The sequence below is a fragment of the Delphinus delphis genome, chromosome 11, assembly GCF_949987515.2.
Source record: "Delphinus delphis chromosome 11, mDelDel1.2, whole genome shotgun sequence".
Lineage (NCBI taxonomy): Eukaryota > Metazoa > Chordata > Mammalia > Artiodactyla > Delphinidae > Delphinus > Delphinus delphis.
In genome coordinates, this window is record NC_082693.1 from 62,224,349 (window position 1) to 62,240,962 (window position 16,614).

At 36.1% G+C, this 16,614-nt stretch overlaps 1 protein-coding gene across 4 annotated transcripts in view; it reads left to right on the forward strand.

Annotated features, from left to right (window-relative positions):
• NAV3 (neuron navigator 3) overlaps positions 1–16,614 on the forward strand; it is a 363,667-nt gene that overhangs the window by 273,594 nt on the left and 73,459 nt on the right. For all 4 annotated transcript variants that reach the window (XM_060025293.1, XM_060025294.1, XM_060025296.1 and 1 more), the window contains exons 15-19: positions 550–1,258; positions 3,295–3,783; positions 7,742–7,783; positions 9,183–9,343; positions 14,402–14,590. In XM_060025293.1, coding sequence (XP_059881276.1) covers positions 550–1,258; positions 3,295–3,783; positions 7,742–7,783; positions 9,183–9,343; positions 14,402–14,590 — 1,590 coding nt within the window. The remainder of the gene's footprint in view (positions 1–549; positions 1,259–3,294; positions 3,784–7,741; positions 7,784–9,182; positions 9,344–14,401; positions 14,591–16,614) is intronic.

Consider the following 16,614-nt stretch of genomic DNA (forward strand, 5'->3'; position numbering starts at 1 on the left):
TCTAACCTACTTGGAAGGCTGGAGATTTGAAACATCATTTCTTAATTAGACTTGATGCAAAAAGGGAGTGAAAGAATTGTGCAAATTGTACTATCCTTTTTTTAAAAAAGACTCTCTCCCTATTTTAAAAATGGTTCCTCATTTTAAATAGTGCCACCTGAAGTACTGATGTAACAGGGTACTCCAAATACAATCATCTCAGAGATATTCAAATGAATTCCTTTCTGAGCACTTAGTTTGATGAGATTAAGTGCTGTCTTTATAAAGGAAGGGAGTTGCAAGATATAAGGCAATAATAAATAGCAAAAATAGGTGTTTTCATTTTATCTCCTTGATCTCTCTTCGCTTTCCTCTAACAGCCATATTTTTGTAGCTTTGTAGTTAATCCTCTGAATGTATTAAGAGGACATGCCTATTTAAATCTAAAACAGTGAATATTTAGGAATTGAGGTAATAGAAAGATGTATTCACATTTTACACTTTGTTTAAAGAAATATTGTGAAATCAAAATGTGCAGACACGTAAATTTGTGTATTTTTCACTCATTAGGGAAAACTGATGATGCCAAAGCTTCTGAGAAAGGGAAAACTCCCCTGAAAGGATCGACTCTACAGAGGTCTCCTTCAGATGCAGGAAAAAGCAGTGGAGATGAGGGGAAAAAGCCCCCCTCGGGCATTGGAAGATCCACGGCCACTGGCTCTTTTGGATTTAAGAAGCCAAGTGGAGTGGGGTCATCTGCCATGATCACAAGCAGTGGAGCCACCATAACAAGTGGCTCAGCAACACTGGGTAAAATCCCCAAATCTGCTGCCATTGGTGGGAAGTCAAATGCCGGGAGAAAAACCAGTTTGGACGGTTCACAGAATCAGGATGATGTTGTGCTGCATGTCAGCTCGAAGACCTCCCTGCAATACCGCAGTTTGCCCCGCCCATCCAAATCCAGCACCAGTGGCATTCCCGGCCGAGGTGGCCACAGATCCAGCACCAGCAGTATAGATTCCAATGTCAGCAGTAAGTCAGCTGGGGCCACTACCTCGAAACTGAGAGAGCCCACGAAGATCGCCTCAGGGCGCTCGAGTCCCGTCACTGTCAACCAGACAGACAAGGAAAAGGAAAAAGTAGCAGTCTCAGATTCAGAGAGTGTTTCTTTGTCTGGTTCCCCCAAATCCAGCCCCACGTCTGCTAGTGCCTGTGGGACACAAGGGCTCAGGCAGCCAGGGTCCAAGTATCCTGACATTGCCTCACCTACATTTCGAAGGTAAGAAAGCATAAAATGATGCTGAGAAAATATAAAATGCTATATCTTAGGATATATGTGTGTCCTATATCCTATCGTAGAAAAGATGTATATCCTAAACATATATGTCCTAAGTATATATATTCTATGACACATATATCTTAGAATGTTTTATTCAGTTTCTGAGTAAAATGCATTTTATGAAGCTGATGATATAAATAGCTAGTGAAAGAAATATCGCTCATTTTGAGAAATGCTTCAACTTTGTACTTTCACTATCATTGTCGTATTAGCAACACAAATAGCATTTATGAGAGACTTAAAAGCAGATGGCAATACCTAGGGGGAGTGATAAAACAGGAGCTTGCAAAATTTCCATAGATTTTCATGTTTCCACAGTTAAAAATAAAATAGAACGTTAATAGGTCTTTCTGACTATTGGTATTCATTTCTAGTGTCTGTATTATCTTGCTGGCTCTTAATGAGCTGGTGATCATGAGTGTGGATGAAGTTGTGTTCCTTGTACAGTACTGGATCACAATGGACAGATGTATATAGTACCATATCTTGACATATGAATGAAAATCAAGGTATGATATGATTGACAGAATTTGAAAAACTTTGGATGTTTGATACAGGATTATAACTAAGAAATGGGCTAGGTTTTCTAACTCTTCATCAGCTTTCTTTGATATGACTCTGATAAGCAGCAGGACTTGGTTTCTGCACCGGGACTGTCTTTGGTATTGAATATGCAGAGTTCTCCTTCGAGATATCACTGTTTTAAATACTGATGTGTTTTAAGTGGCAGGAAAATACATACAGTGAAAGACTTGGGACAAACAGTCAAACCTCTCTGGGTCTGTTTCCTCATCTATGAAATGATAGAGTATGATTTGTCTTTCATGACATGTTAAGTATTTTTAATGTTTTTATTATACTGACTAACCCAAGAACCTTGATATCTGGGAGATACCAAGGGTCTTGAACCATTTACTTTTATATTTCAGGCAATCTCAGATACATGGCTGTTTGCAAAACCTAGAGGTTTTATATCTCTCAGTAGCAATATTAGTCCTGAAGAGCTGGTTTTTTGAAATGTTGCCTCGCGTTGCAAAGAATAGTCGCTAGTAGTGGGAGTAAATATCTATGTTGCTTAAGTAGAAGCCAGTGGTGCCCTCCAGTGGCCTTTACCTATGAAACAATTTCTCATATTCGTCACAAAATGTTTCACTATAGGAAATACGGATTCCACTGCAACTTAATTAGTCATCGTTATGCCATTACTTCATGTCACTTTATTTCCATATTTACATAAATTCGATTATATCATCTGCTTCATTTACAAAACTAAAATGTTTTCTGAACTAAACTCCAGCGTCTAACTTAGCACCAACTGTGTTTCAAATCACTATTACAGATATGTATTTGAATAGCACTGGCAACTGACGTAAAACCCTTTGGTCTTTCTTGGGGAAAATACAGACAAACCCACATGTTGCTGTCAGTGTCCAATATCGTTTCTAACCAAATGCTCTCTGAAAGTCAATCAGGCCACCAGCTATACAACATAACCCCTAAACCTTGCCTTAAGCATTCCTTTTAGATTTTGAATAAACTTTAAAATGAAAAGAAAAAAAGAAAAGAAAAATAATTTACATGTTATATACCGAATGCGTAGAAGTTGTTTCATTATAATGGTTCTGTAAATAGGTAGCAGCAAGTACGTGCAAACTATTTAAGTTTTGCAAAAGATTCTCATGATCGCTTAATTGTGAAAACCAGGGACTTTCATGTTTGATTTACAGTTCCTTTTGTTTGGCCCATGTCCCCCCACCACTGGGGTGGCAGCCCAGGACCGACTTACCCTTTTGGCGATATGAGAGATTTTTGGCACTAGAAGTTCAAGCTTATCAAGTTCATTAACATAGAGACAGGAAGTGCTCGGTAGCTCGGTCCACCAAAGCACACTTGGCTCTATGTACTGTAACCCTAAATATTAAATGTGGTTATTAGTTTCTCGGAACAACTGAAGTTGTTATTTGTTTTTCTTTTAGGTTGTTTGGTGCCAAGGCAGGTGGCAAATCTGCCTCTGCACCTAATACTGAGGGTGTGAAATCCTCCTCTGTAATGCCCAGTCCTAGTACCACATTAGCGCGGCAAGGCAGTCTGGAATCACCGTCGTCTGGTACGGGCAGCATGGGCAGTGCTGGTGGGCTAAGTGGCAGCAGCAGCCCTCTCTTCAATAAACCCTCAGACTTAACTACAGATGTTATAAGCTTAAGTCACTCGTTGGCTTCCAGCCCAGCATCGGTTCACTCTTTCACATCAGGTGGTCTCGTGTGGGCTGCCAATCTCAGCAGTTCCTCTGCTGGCAGCAAGGACACTCCAAGTTACCAGTCCATGACTAGCCTCCATACGAGCTCTGAGTCCATTGACCTCCCCCTCAGCCACCACGGCTCCCTGTCTGGACTGACCACAGGCACTCACGAGGTGCAGAGCCTGCTCATGAGAACGGGTAGTGTGAGATCTACTCTCTCAGAAAGGTGAGCTCTCCTGGAGGCGTCGATGAAGTCCTCACCCCCTCCTCCCTGCACTGTACCTCCCTCTCCCCACACCCCGCTCAATTCCCTTGATTTCAGTGGGAGTGCCACTTTGCAGAGGGACATCAGATTGATGAGACTGGCTGGGCCTTTTCTTTGGTCTCATTGCCAAGTTTGTAGAAGGAAAAAACCATTAAGGATCCATAAAAAATTGAATAATTAGTTTCTTAATATGAATGCATACATATATACCCAATAGGCAATTTAAATAAAATTCATAGCATGTATTTATGTATTGAATGATGTTTTCTCAAGACATGTCAGTGATTTGGCTTGAGCTCTAGGACAGCACAGCTCCTTAGGATAATTTAAGCATTTTTAAAGACCAAATTTAAATGGATTCTACAATTATGCTCAGAGTAAAATGTTCAATTGGCTTTATTAGTATTTCCATGGAAAAATAGCAAATGGATCACTGGGAATCCTAGTTGAAGTGGAAGAAAGATCAGTTGTCAGATATGAATTCTTAGAGAAAATTACAACACTGGTGACATTTTTAGTAGGCCCTTTAAAAATAAACCACATTACAAGGTGTTTCTCATTGATTTAATGAATTACTGTTTTCTTCTAAACTTAAAATGAATACCTTAATGAAGCATGCCTTACCTAATATACTTACCAGAAAGCATCTCTGTTGACCAAAATGGCTCTAGATTCTCTTCCCTAAAAAATCCTTTCTCAGATATTTTGGTACTGACTGTTTCCCTCAGGCACATGTCTTAAAACTGCCCCTTTTTTCCTGATGAACTTAATGCTATTTGTTTCTTGGCACACCTAAAGCTTTTAGAAATGGTCTTGGCTGTATATCTTTTTTTTTTTTTTTTGCGGTACGCGGGCCTCTCCCTGTTGTGGCCTCTCCCGTTGTGGAGCACAGGCTCCGGACGCGCAGGCTCAGCGGCCATGGCTCACGGGCCCAGCCGCTCCGCGGCATGTGGGATCTTCCTGGACCGGGGCACGAACCCGTGTCCCCTGCATCGGCAGGCGGACTCTCAACCACTGCGCCACCAGGGAAGCCCTGTATATCTTAACTCAGTTATTTGTGAAAGCACCACTGGTCACTGAAAATGCCTGATACCTTTCCCAAACTTTTGTTCAGTCTATTATTGATGCTGACATATCACCTCAAAATAAGCACACGGCAAATAGGTTATTGTTTGTTAACCAGAATCAACCTCCAAGATACTGATTAGTTTTTAATCATGAATATGACTGCAACAAGTTGACCGTTTAACCATCAACCTACTTCTTTGGCATTGATGATACATTAAAAATACAGAAAAGTGGTCAAGTAATTATCTGTAACCAAGTAACCCTCAAATAAAACCAGATGTTAAGATTGATGAGTTTTATGCAACATAAATGCAATGTTAATATTTTACTTTGATCTATATTTTAGCAGAAGTCTATATATATATATAGATAGATAGATAGATAGATAGATAGGTAGATAGTCTCACTATAGAAATACACTGGCAAATACACGGTTACATATTCTCTTTAAGCAAATCTTTTCCTTTTTTTCAGTCTTTGAAATAGACCAGTTTTACAGATGGATGTATTATAAATAGCCAGATAAATAATTTTTCTAAAATAAATTTTAAATAAATTAATTTTGAATAAATGAATGTTCTACCGTTGATTCTTAGTAAAATATATTGATGAATATTAAACTGTGAAAAGCAAATTATCTTCATAGGTATATTATATAATATAAACATTTAATTAGTTTCTTCCAATAGATTACTAGATTGAAATAATTTTTGATATAAGAAATTGTGCCTTTTCTTTCTTGCGGACAAATTTGCAAGTGATAGCAATTTAGTCTAATCCTTGAAAGTACACCCAAGAACTTTACGATCCCTTGAAGAGAAAATTAGATCCTATCAGAGATCCTGGCTTAATCATAATTAAGTCCGCAGAATGTTGGGAACATCAGGGAAACCAAAGAGCCATGCCTAAGAGAAAATGTGCCGAAGTGTAATATTTAAGACAAAGTAATTAGAAAGACATAATAGAGATGTATGTAAGTTCATGACTTACCTGTTTATCTACGATTTCAGAAGACTTTATTGATACTCATTATCCTAGTACTGTTAAGTAGTTTTTCATTCAGATTTTAGTCTAAATTTCTTCTCAGTAAAATATTATAAACAAACAAACAAATTCTTTAACAGTTTTTCCTCTAACTGCTCTAGATCATTGGTGGCCTTTGGTTGTAACTATTAATAGTTCACATTTGTTTTGTTCATTTTGTTTTTTGTGACCAAACCAAACCTTAAAAATAATTTTAAATTGTAGCCAAATTTTGAATTTTCTGGCTTGTTTTTAACTATCAGACCTGGCTCCCCTGCCTTTATAACGGTGCACTGAAACAGTGCCTGTCTTCTTCAGACTGTTGGTTAAAATTCCTCCTTCACTTGTGCAGGCGTAAGAGTTTTCGACTTTTCAGGGTTTGAGAAAACTGTCTATATTATAAAATCATTAATATCCAGATTCAAACAGATATTTCTGCTTAAAGTTTTAACTTACATTGGTAAACTTAAATTTTTTTCTGATTTTTCTTTCATTAAATTCTCTGCATCACACAAACACGTAATGTTTATACAATTAATAACATGGGCAAAACAATGCCTATTTTCAATGTACTCTGAAATGTTAAAATTGAATAAATTTGCACACATGAAAGAGAGAATCTTTAAAATGGCTTATGACTGTATTAATGTTTCAGCACTGTGTAGTTTATATTTAGAGGTCTCTTATATTTGTTCAGTATGATTCCTTTTTGTTTGTTGGTTTATCTACACTATTAAAAGCACATCTATAGTCACGATGTATGCTAGAACTGGCCTCTACATAATATAGTAATTACCCTATGTGGACATTCCCAAAACATAAGGTAAAAGTTGTGTGATGCTTTTGGATGCTTTCTATTGCAGTGCTAAATAATGGAGTACACATAGAAGAAAACATTTTAGCTTTGATTTTGAGTGATTAAATTTCAAGTCAATGTGTTTGCATTCATGTTGTATCATCCCCATTATGCATATCATGTGTATTTAATTTTGATCACTTGAGGTTCTAATGGAAGAGATGTATCATTCTGCAAATTCAAATTACTTTTATTATTTGCTTAGCCACATCAAAGATTATAACAGAAATTCCTAGACTTATCCCACCTAGTTGTTGACACCCTCTTCCTTTATTTTTAGGAAGGCCACTTCTCATTTTCTCCAGACACATTCTTTCTTCCCCTTCTAAGACCAAATGGGAATTTTTAAAAATAGAAACTGAAAACTTATAGCCTTTTAAACATCTAATTTATAATTTCTAAAAGGTGGCATCATTTAATTTCCTTAAAATATTTAAATGATGCCAGAAACATTACATTTCAAGCAGATACTATGTATTATTCTTCCTCTCTTATGTGTAAGTGGGATTACATCTGCCTTTATTTTTATTAAAGATCGTTTAAATACAAAAAATAAGTATTAAAAGGTGTTTTATATCTTCTCTGTCCATTGGAAGTTGTCACTTTAACTTAGGCAGAGAAGATCTTTCTTATTTCCTCCTCTATGATTCTCCTGCATGTGAAATCATAGCAGAAGCCTAGTTCTTTGCATGGGGAAGGAAAAACTACCACAGGACTAGGTAAATAGAATCTAGAGAAGAATTATGTTAACATATAATCTATCTTCTCATAGTCCTGTCACTAAATTATCATCGAAGGTGTCACAACAATGGACATCTGGTCTCCTTTGGTTGGCCTTTTCCAATGAGTTAAGCATTAAATATGTGTTACAAGACTTATTTTGTGTAATTCAAACAGAACCATTTATGTTGGATGTGTAATTTCGAAGTTTTGTTTACATTATGTCCTTAGGGGTTTTCTTTGTTTTAACAGCATGCAGCTTGACAGAAATACACTACCCAAAAAGGGACTAAGGTATATATTTCTCTCAGCACAATTGCTGCCTTTCTCTGTTGTTACGTAAACTTTTTGTACTGTCTCCTTACCTCTTTCTTTTTTTGTTTGCGAAGAAGCACCTGACATTGAGGATGAAATCACTTTTAATCCTGATGTTTTCTCTGGCCTGAGGAGTTGGTGAGATGGCCCTCAGGTAGAGATTTTGTTAGAGGCCAAAACTCAGTAAATTAAATCTAATGTAAAAGCCATTATTTGGGGGGCAGCAACTTTTAGTTGAATTCAGAACTCACTTCTGAAAATTAAAACAAAATTTTAATTTTCCTAACATTCGCATCTTGGAGGCATATGCTTGCAAAACCTCGCCCCATATAGTCTACAGATGTGGCCAGTGAATGTTGAAAAGTTGAAGGATGCTCTAATTTGAATCAAAGAAAACATATTTTCATCGTCAGATGACAAATACTGTAATTAAAGTATAATTTTTAAAGAATTCTTTTGGTAAAAACTCAGAAGAACTTTATTTTCTATTTTTCAGGAGTGCTGGTATCTATCAGATCAATATAGACATGAATTAGTCTAGTATTACATCATAATATCAAAATAATCATTCAGTTCCTCATAAAAAATAAAATGAAAATTTAATGCATGGCCATCCTTTACTGTACACTTTTATCTGATGAGAAGATATGGAAGGAACTATGAATAGAGATATAACACTATATGAACATAAGTCAACTGCTCTTTGGTACTAAGAATTGACTTACTCTGGTAAAAGTGAATTCTGGCCAAATAGGTCTTTCTCTGTTATCCTCCTCCTCTCCACTTTCTTAACAAGAGCAAACAGCTTGCAATTATTCCATTCTAAGATTTCATTCCAGAAATTTATTTTCCAATAAAGGAAGCCCATTTCTCTCTCCATTTTTTAAAAATAGATCCAGACATGGTGTCAAGTGGCATTTTAACCAAAAAAGTGTTTTTCCTTTTTTTTTTTTAAATGATCTGTCAATTTGTGTTCTATTTCCTGTGTCTTCCTGTGAGCATCACTGCAATTCCCTTGGCTTCTGGCCTACTACTGTCCACCATATTTAGTCTGTTTTTCACCCTCTTCATATCCTTCTAAACACTGTGCTTTTGAGCCCTTCTCAGTTAACCTGGCTGTCTGCTCACTGCTTATGATTTTCAACTACATATCTCACAGAAGCATAATTTTCTTTTCAAAATCCTTTATTTTTTTTCCTGTGAGATTCAAACAGATGGTGTCAAATCATCTGGAAGAACTAAGCAATTATAATTAGATTCAATCTGTTTGAGAATGTTGCTCAGTCTGACTAGTAAGCTCCTCTCAATTGTTTTCTCGTCTCAATATTGCCTTGCCCTTGCAGATGTGCTGAAGTGTCTTAGCTGTGCTGTTTTGCAGATATACTCCGTCATCTCGGCAGGCCAACCAAGAAGAGGGCAAAGAGTGGTTACGCTCCCATTCTACTGGAGGGCTGCAGGACACTGGCAATCAGTCGCCCCTGGTCTCCCCTTCTGCCATGTCATCTTCTGCAACGGGAAAATACCACTTTTCCAACTTGGGTAAAATATTCTAAAACATCAGTTTCATCTTGTTCCTTTCACCACATACTCTCCCAGGAGCCCTGGCATCTCTCCATAAGAATGGTTCATTTAAAGAGGAGTTAAAGACACCTTCACAGTACCTTTTATTTGTATGCTTACTGTCCACAAAATAATTTCCAAACATTATGCAGTTTATTGCTCATGACAACAAGTTGGCATAGGTAATACTGTTGTTATTTTATAGTCTAAGATCCAGAGGCAAAAAGAGATTATTTGACTTAAAAAAAAAAAAAGGCTCACCCCTTGTAAGAGGCAGAGGCAGTAATTGATGCCAGAACACCTGACTTTAAGTCTAGGGGTTTTCTCAGAGTCCTCTTAAAAACCAGTAAAACACCTCCTTATTTTCTGTTTAATTTTTTTTAATCCTTATAAGAAAATGAATTATCTTTTTGTAGAAAATAGAAATAATTAGGAAGAAGAAAAATATGTGATTCCATGACTCCACGATCACTTCTTTGATCATTTTAAAGTTAAAACTCTCCTTAAAATGCATATGAGAATTCCTATTAAGATAATACCCTGTGAACATTTTTGGATAAATGCACTGAAAAGAAATGACTATTTGAGCCATTGGATTACTTTGTGTTTAGCATAATTTGTATGAAATATAAAATCATTTGTGTAAATGTGATAGAAAACACAGGGAAAGTGACGAAATAAAGTCTAAACATGACAGTTATCATTTAATAGATCCAATGCTTTTAAAAATAGATTTCTTTTCTATAAAGTCACATATAAAATAGTGTCATTTTTTTTCTCTTTTCACTTGAGAAGTTTTTTTGTAATGATAGACCAACAGATTGTCCAAATTCTTTAATAATTTGGGCTTTTCAACTTTCCGCCCTGTAGGGATAGTCAAAGCTATTTCTCTTCTATTGTAACTATTCCTGCTATACAGAATAGAGCTTTTGGCAATGAAAAACACAATTATTTTGGTCATGGTTCCACATGCACTAATGAATGTCTATCAAACACCAAGTTTTTGTTGCTAAACCTGCACAATGATGAGACTTCTTTGCCTCATAATGGCAAAGAATGGTATAACTTTTACTTTGAGTTGTAGTTGTAAAACACAGCAGGAAGCTTAAAACTTTGACTTCAAAAAATGAAATAAAAATGTTTTTATAGAGTCATAGGTATATGAAGCAAAATCTAATTTTATACAACATTGGAATCAAACCCATGTCACCTAGTTTGCTAAGTTTGCTGGGTATCTCATGTCTCCTGTCAGTCTTTTCATTACTTGACATTAATTTGAGTATTTGAATCCCCACTCCATTGTTTTCCCATTGTTGTTATTCTGACTCTATCTAGTCCATCTTTCTTTGAGAAGAAAAAAAACTCACTACTTACTATGTCTGATCTTAGCAAGTCATTTAGCCTCAACTTTCTCATCTGTTGAATGGGTTCATAATACCTAGGTTATATTGTGAGGCATGACTAATGTGTGCAAAGACACAGGAGATTATCAGACTTGGTGGACTCTGCTACATCATCATGTTTATTGGAAAGAGATGTCTTACACTGTCAGAGACAATTGCAGTAGATTTCAAATTGATTTTACTGCCTCTACTCAAATCTCTCAACATTTTCACCCAGTGGGACTTATGAAGAAAGATCTTCCCATACATGTCAACACACTCTCATGTGCCTAGCCATATTTTATAAGCATATGTGGATTCAAATCAGGCTTCTGTTGTGTTTTTTTACAAGAGAAAATGATGACTAATTTTAAAATCATGAAAATTACTTTTAGAGAATTTGGGTTGTATTTCCAGATCACTGGAACTTATAATTATTAGGCAAGAAAGTAGATACTATTAAAATGCAGTCATAAATAAGAGTTACTTTATTATTAAATTTTAAAAATATATCAAATATAGCTCTTTAATTTGAATATGGATAGCATTGTCCTACATTTTACTTTGGTCATCACTTGTTTTCAATTTGATCATTATTTTTTCTGAATGATCAGTAAGATAAGTGATTATTACTAACATTCAAGAGTTGCAGTATCCATGTTTTTTTTATCCTTACCCATTAAAAATATGTTAATACATAAAATTTTTAGAAATATTACTGTAAAAATCACATATATATAACAAACATTTAAAATTTAAGATCACTACTATTATGTCATTATTAGTAGACTACTGTGAGCTACTGCCAAAGTAAACTCTGATTTGTATATAGTTTCTGGCATGATAGCTATGTTAGAAACCATTCCTACCCAAGAAAGCATAACAGAATATATTTATATAAAAAATAATAAATTATTGGGTGCAGTTTCATTTACTATTGGTCACAGCCCTTGTGAGGCATCCCATAACCTAGTGAGGCTCATTGTCATAGTCCCACGAGTGATGATAATTGCTCAGATTCATTTTTCACCTTGCCTCAAGGGTTACCATGTAGAAGCATTATTATCAACCTGCCACTTTCAAATCTGTATATTTGATGGACCCTTCTGCATACAGAGTGATGTTTAAACCCCTTTGTATAGGAAGTTTCTTTGCTTTACTCCCAAAGGTCCCTCTACCTCGAATGTCCTTCTACTCCCCTCTCCGTATTCACCCTTCAAGCCATTCAGAATTAAGCCCTTTCTTCTATACTTATGGAAGAATAGAATCTCAGAGTTGGAAGAGACCTACATCTGGTTCAATCGTGCATCTATTATGTAAATCCTAACGACAGCTCTAGCTTCTCCTCTAAACCCACCAATGACAGAAACTACTTAAATCTAGATATATCACACTTTTGAAGTTCTTTAAATGATCAAATAAACATTTCTTGAATCTCCACCTAGTTCCCAGTTATATTCCCAAATTCCACAAAATAAATTAAAATTAAGTTACATATGACAACTCTTATTAAAACATCATAAACTCACTAACTGATGTGTCTAGATGTGGCAGCAAAGTCAGGGGGCAACTTGGAGGTATTTAAAAACCCACTCCATATTTCTGTCAGTTCCTATTCTCCTCAAATCATTACAAATAAACATATAATTTAATAAAAACAGTGGCTTTGGTATGATATATAGCTTAAGACAAAGTCAGTAGTCCTCTTTTCCCTAATGCATAGTCACACCTATATCTGTCCTATTAGAAATGTCTTCTCCTGGCTTTGAATGGGTCTTAGAGGCCATTTATTCTGCCATTTTTATTTTTTAATTCATGAAGAAACTGAAGGGTAGAAATGGAGGTATTTGCCTAAAGCAAATGGAAAGCAAAGCCACCACTAGAAGCCCTGTACTAATTTGTGTCCCATTACAAAAATTCTCTGTCTGTCATACTTTTGTCTTCTATTGCATAACTTTTCTCAGTCTGTTCTATGTTATTAATTTCTCTACCTTTCAGTCACCTCCCCTAGAGGTCACTCTTGAAGCCAGGGATCTTGCCATATTTATCTTTCTATTCAACCACAATAACAAAAAAGCAAACCCGTCATAGATTTTAACTTAATTGAACATTCTTAAATAAAATGAATATATTTCCAATGGAGAAGCTATCAGATGTGCTTATAAATACAAACTATTCCTTTTAAAATCTACCCTAATCCTCATTACTATTTCACTTTGAATGAGCTAAGTGTTATGTTTTAAAATTATAGAAGGATACTTACTTGGATATCTCTGCAACCATTCTGTAAGAATTATGCAAAGCCAAACAATGAATGAAATGTCTTTCTAACCTCTATATACATATATTAAAATGATGTACTTCTTTGCGTTGAATACTTCATTTATTTAGCAAAGGGTCAATTCATACTGTGGACCTAGAAGAGTCTGATTTACCCCAATCCAGATACCTTAAACATAAACATTCAAGTCTAGAACATCCTTTGGAGTATCTTTTGGCTGTCCTCAGCAGTCAGATTGATTGTCACTGCTGACTGAAGGAATGTGCCTGAAAGATCTCTCTCTCTTACTCTCTCGCTCTCTCTTCTTTTCTTCTTTCTTTCCTTCTTTCCATCCTTTCTTCCCTCCTTCCAATGGATTGGGGACTTTGCAAATCCCCCGTTTCTTTCTTTCTTTATTATGTGTCACATATGCACACATAGGTACAGTTCTTAGGCTTTTTATTTCTTTTCTTGGTCTTTTTTTACTGTAATTCATAGCTAGCTGTATCAGAGTTGTTCTGTGTATTGATTCATTAATACCTGTCAAATATCCAGCATAGTGCCTGGCAAATAGGAGATAATCTCCTTAAGTTATCTCATAGTATGTACTCCTCCTATTTTAGTTTGTTCTGAGATCCAGTAATTACATTAAGAAATGTGGTCTCTGTGTCACAGAAAAAAATAGCATGTTCAGTCCACCACATCTTTCTTTAAATTGATGATTATCAGCTGGCCTAAAAAGTTGAGTGTCATTAGAACTATTTGGCAATAAGCACTAGGTAAATAAATTCATATTCCAAATTACAGACTTAAGGTACTGCTTTCGAAAAACAAGTTTGTGACTTTTGACAGTCTCACCGTGACATTCTCATCTTAGGCACAGTAGAAAGTAGCTTTATGTGATAAACCTCAGATGAGCTATGGATACCACATACATTAGATTGTATTTCATTTTTATTTGCCTCTATCATAACCTAACTTTGATAATAATGATGGTACTGATCATGAACTGACAAAAATTTATAACTCAAAATGACTGAAAGTCTTTGGTTGGAAGCTTCAAATGTTTCTTCCTGGGAAATTTAAATTTCTTGTATTTTATATTCTTTTCTATTTTTGCTTTCCCCATTAAAGTGATCTATTTTTCTCTAAAAAGAAATGTGCAGCTTCTAGGAACACAATCTTTTCTTCATAATGGGCAGCAGGAAATACCATGTTATTTCTAGCAAAAAACAGTAGAGGTGACTCGATGGTTTTGTTTAATACTGCTTTAAAAAGTGACATACTGCTTGCCATGAAAGTGCTAGAAAAAAAGAGGACTCCACTGTAACTGCTATTGAAAATTTCAGAGGCAGACATCCCAGAATAATAGGCTGTGTGTGCTTTGTTTTTCAGTGAGCCCGACAAATCTGTCTCAATTTAACCTCCCTGGGCCCAGCATGATGCGCTCAAACAGCATCCCAGCCCAAGACTCATCCTTCGATCTCTACGACGACTCCCAGCTTTGTGGGAGTGCCACATCTCTGGAGGAGAGGCCACGGGCCATCAGCCATTCAGGCTCATTCAGGGACAGCATGGAAGAAGGTAGGCATGGGGGGAAATAAAGATGAAGTTACTTTAGTTAACTCAGACATGAAAACTATCACATCACTCACATGACAAAGATTCCCTCAACAAAGTAAATACGTATAACTCTCACTTGGGAGCCCTGAAGCTTGAAGAAATTTTAGTCTGCATTAGCTTCTGTTTCTTTCTGTATTTGAAAATATGCCAGAAATTGTTTCGATTAATACTTGGCTATAGAGCAGTTCAGAGTAAGTCTGGTGTTCTCATACAGAAATCTGTGTAATTTTAGAGACTATTTACCCTGGTGTGCCAAATATCCAAGTGACTGTTTTGTTTGACACCTCAGTTTAAAAACCATAAAAGATACATAAACCAGAAAAAATTCTCTTATGAAACAACCACATGCTGCCGACTTTTATTCTCAGAAACTCCCCCTGGTGTTAGTTTTTATTATCATATTATTTTAGAATTCATATTGTGCCTGCTTTTTGCTTTATAAGTTACATTTCCTTATCCATTACATTAAGATTCTCACCGGACCTAATAAATGTCTTTGTAGTTGTAAAGTTCTACATGAATACTTTATAACAAAAACTCTTTGAAAAACTCAGGAGGCTTAATTGGTTTTCAAATGTGTGTAATTTTCTGAACTGTATAACCTCAAATGTCAAACTTGATGATAACATTTGAGAGATTTTCTTCTTTGATTTAATGAATGATTTTTAAGTACCCACACAGGAAAATTGTGGCACACATATTATAAAGCATATCAGCTAAGGATAAAATAAAGGTAAACACAGAAGTTCAAATAGATTAGAATAAAATCAGATGTGTAATCAGCCCTACTCTCCTAGTCCTTAGTAAGTCTGTATAAAAAAGGGACTCTAGATCTTGAAGCATACCAAGGGTTTAAACCTCTGGTCATCCATTTATCTGTGGTATGAACATGAGCTAGTTTTGTAACTTTATTAGTCCTGATTTCTGTATGCGTAATTTCTAAGGATGAAAACAGAGTCAAGAATAGTTCTGTTCCCTTCTCTTTCCCCTTCCTACCTTCCTATTTAAAGTATCTTCTGACTGTAATTGAGGTAGCTGTGAAAATTGACTCCTGGTCTTCAGGTCACCGCTGTACATTTATTTAATACGTTGGTACTAAATCAGTTGACCATAGTTGCCACTGCCTTTTGGGATATTAACCAAACCACTGAATTCACCATGACAGGTAGTGAATTCTACCCTGAGGGTCTGCTGATTGCTTCAAGTGTAGACAAAATGTAATTAATCTGAAATGTAAAGTCATCACCTTTCTGAAATGGTTCTATCACTCTCTTCACAGACAGGCCTCTTATATACTGGAAAAATGATTTGCTAAGCATACTGATGGCTTTCTAGGGTGCCTCATTGACAGCGCAAATGCTCTTTATATGCTGGGAAATTCTGGCCTTCCATGTATGAGAATTAAATAATCTGAACTGTTGAAAGCCAGCCCCAGTGGGTGAGATGGCTTTTTGATGTCTATACATTGAATACTGAATTATTATAATTCTTAAATTATGCTCTAAAATCAAGGACTTGTTGGACAGGAATTGTAAGGGACTTTATTGATTCCCTGCCCGGTGCTCACGGTGAAAGATGAGGAAACTGAGCCACAAACTTTAAGGTTATAGACCTAAGCAGCAGAAAAAGGCTAAAAATGGGATCTCCTGATTCATCGTCCACCTTCCTACTGGTGCACCATGCTAACAGTCTAAGTTCACACCAGTGTTATTAGAAGTTGAAAGAACGTGCTTTTGTTTAAAGATGACTAGCATTTTTCACACCTCACAGAGTGATTTGCTCAAGCTAGGACTCTGGGAGTCGTCCTTTATTCCGCTTTTGACCCACATCAGTTTTAAAGAGGTTCTTCCTGGTGTCTCTCAAATTCATCCCTTTATTTTTATCCCAACTGCCTCTGTCCTACACAGTTTTCCTGGTCCTCTCCAGAACAGGTGTGACCACCCCCAGGTGCTTTTGTAGTACCCAGAACATTGCTCTTAATAGTA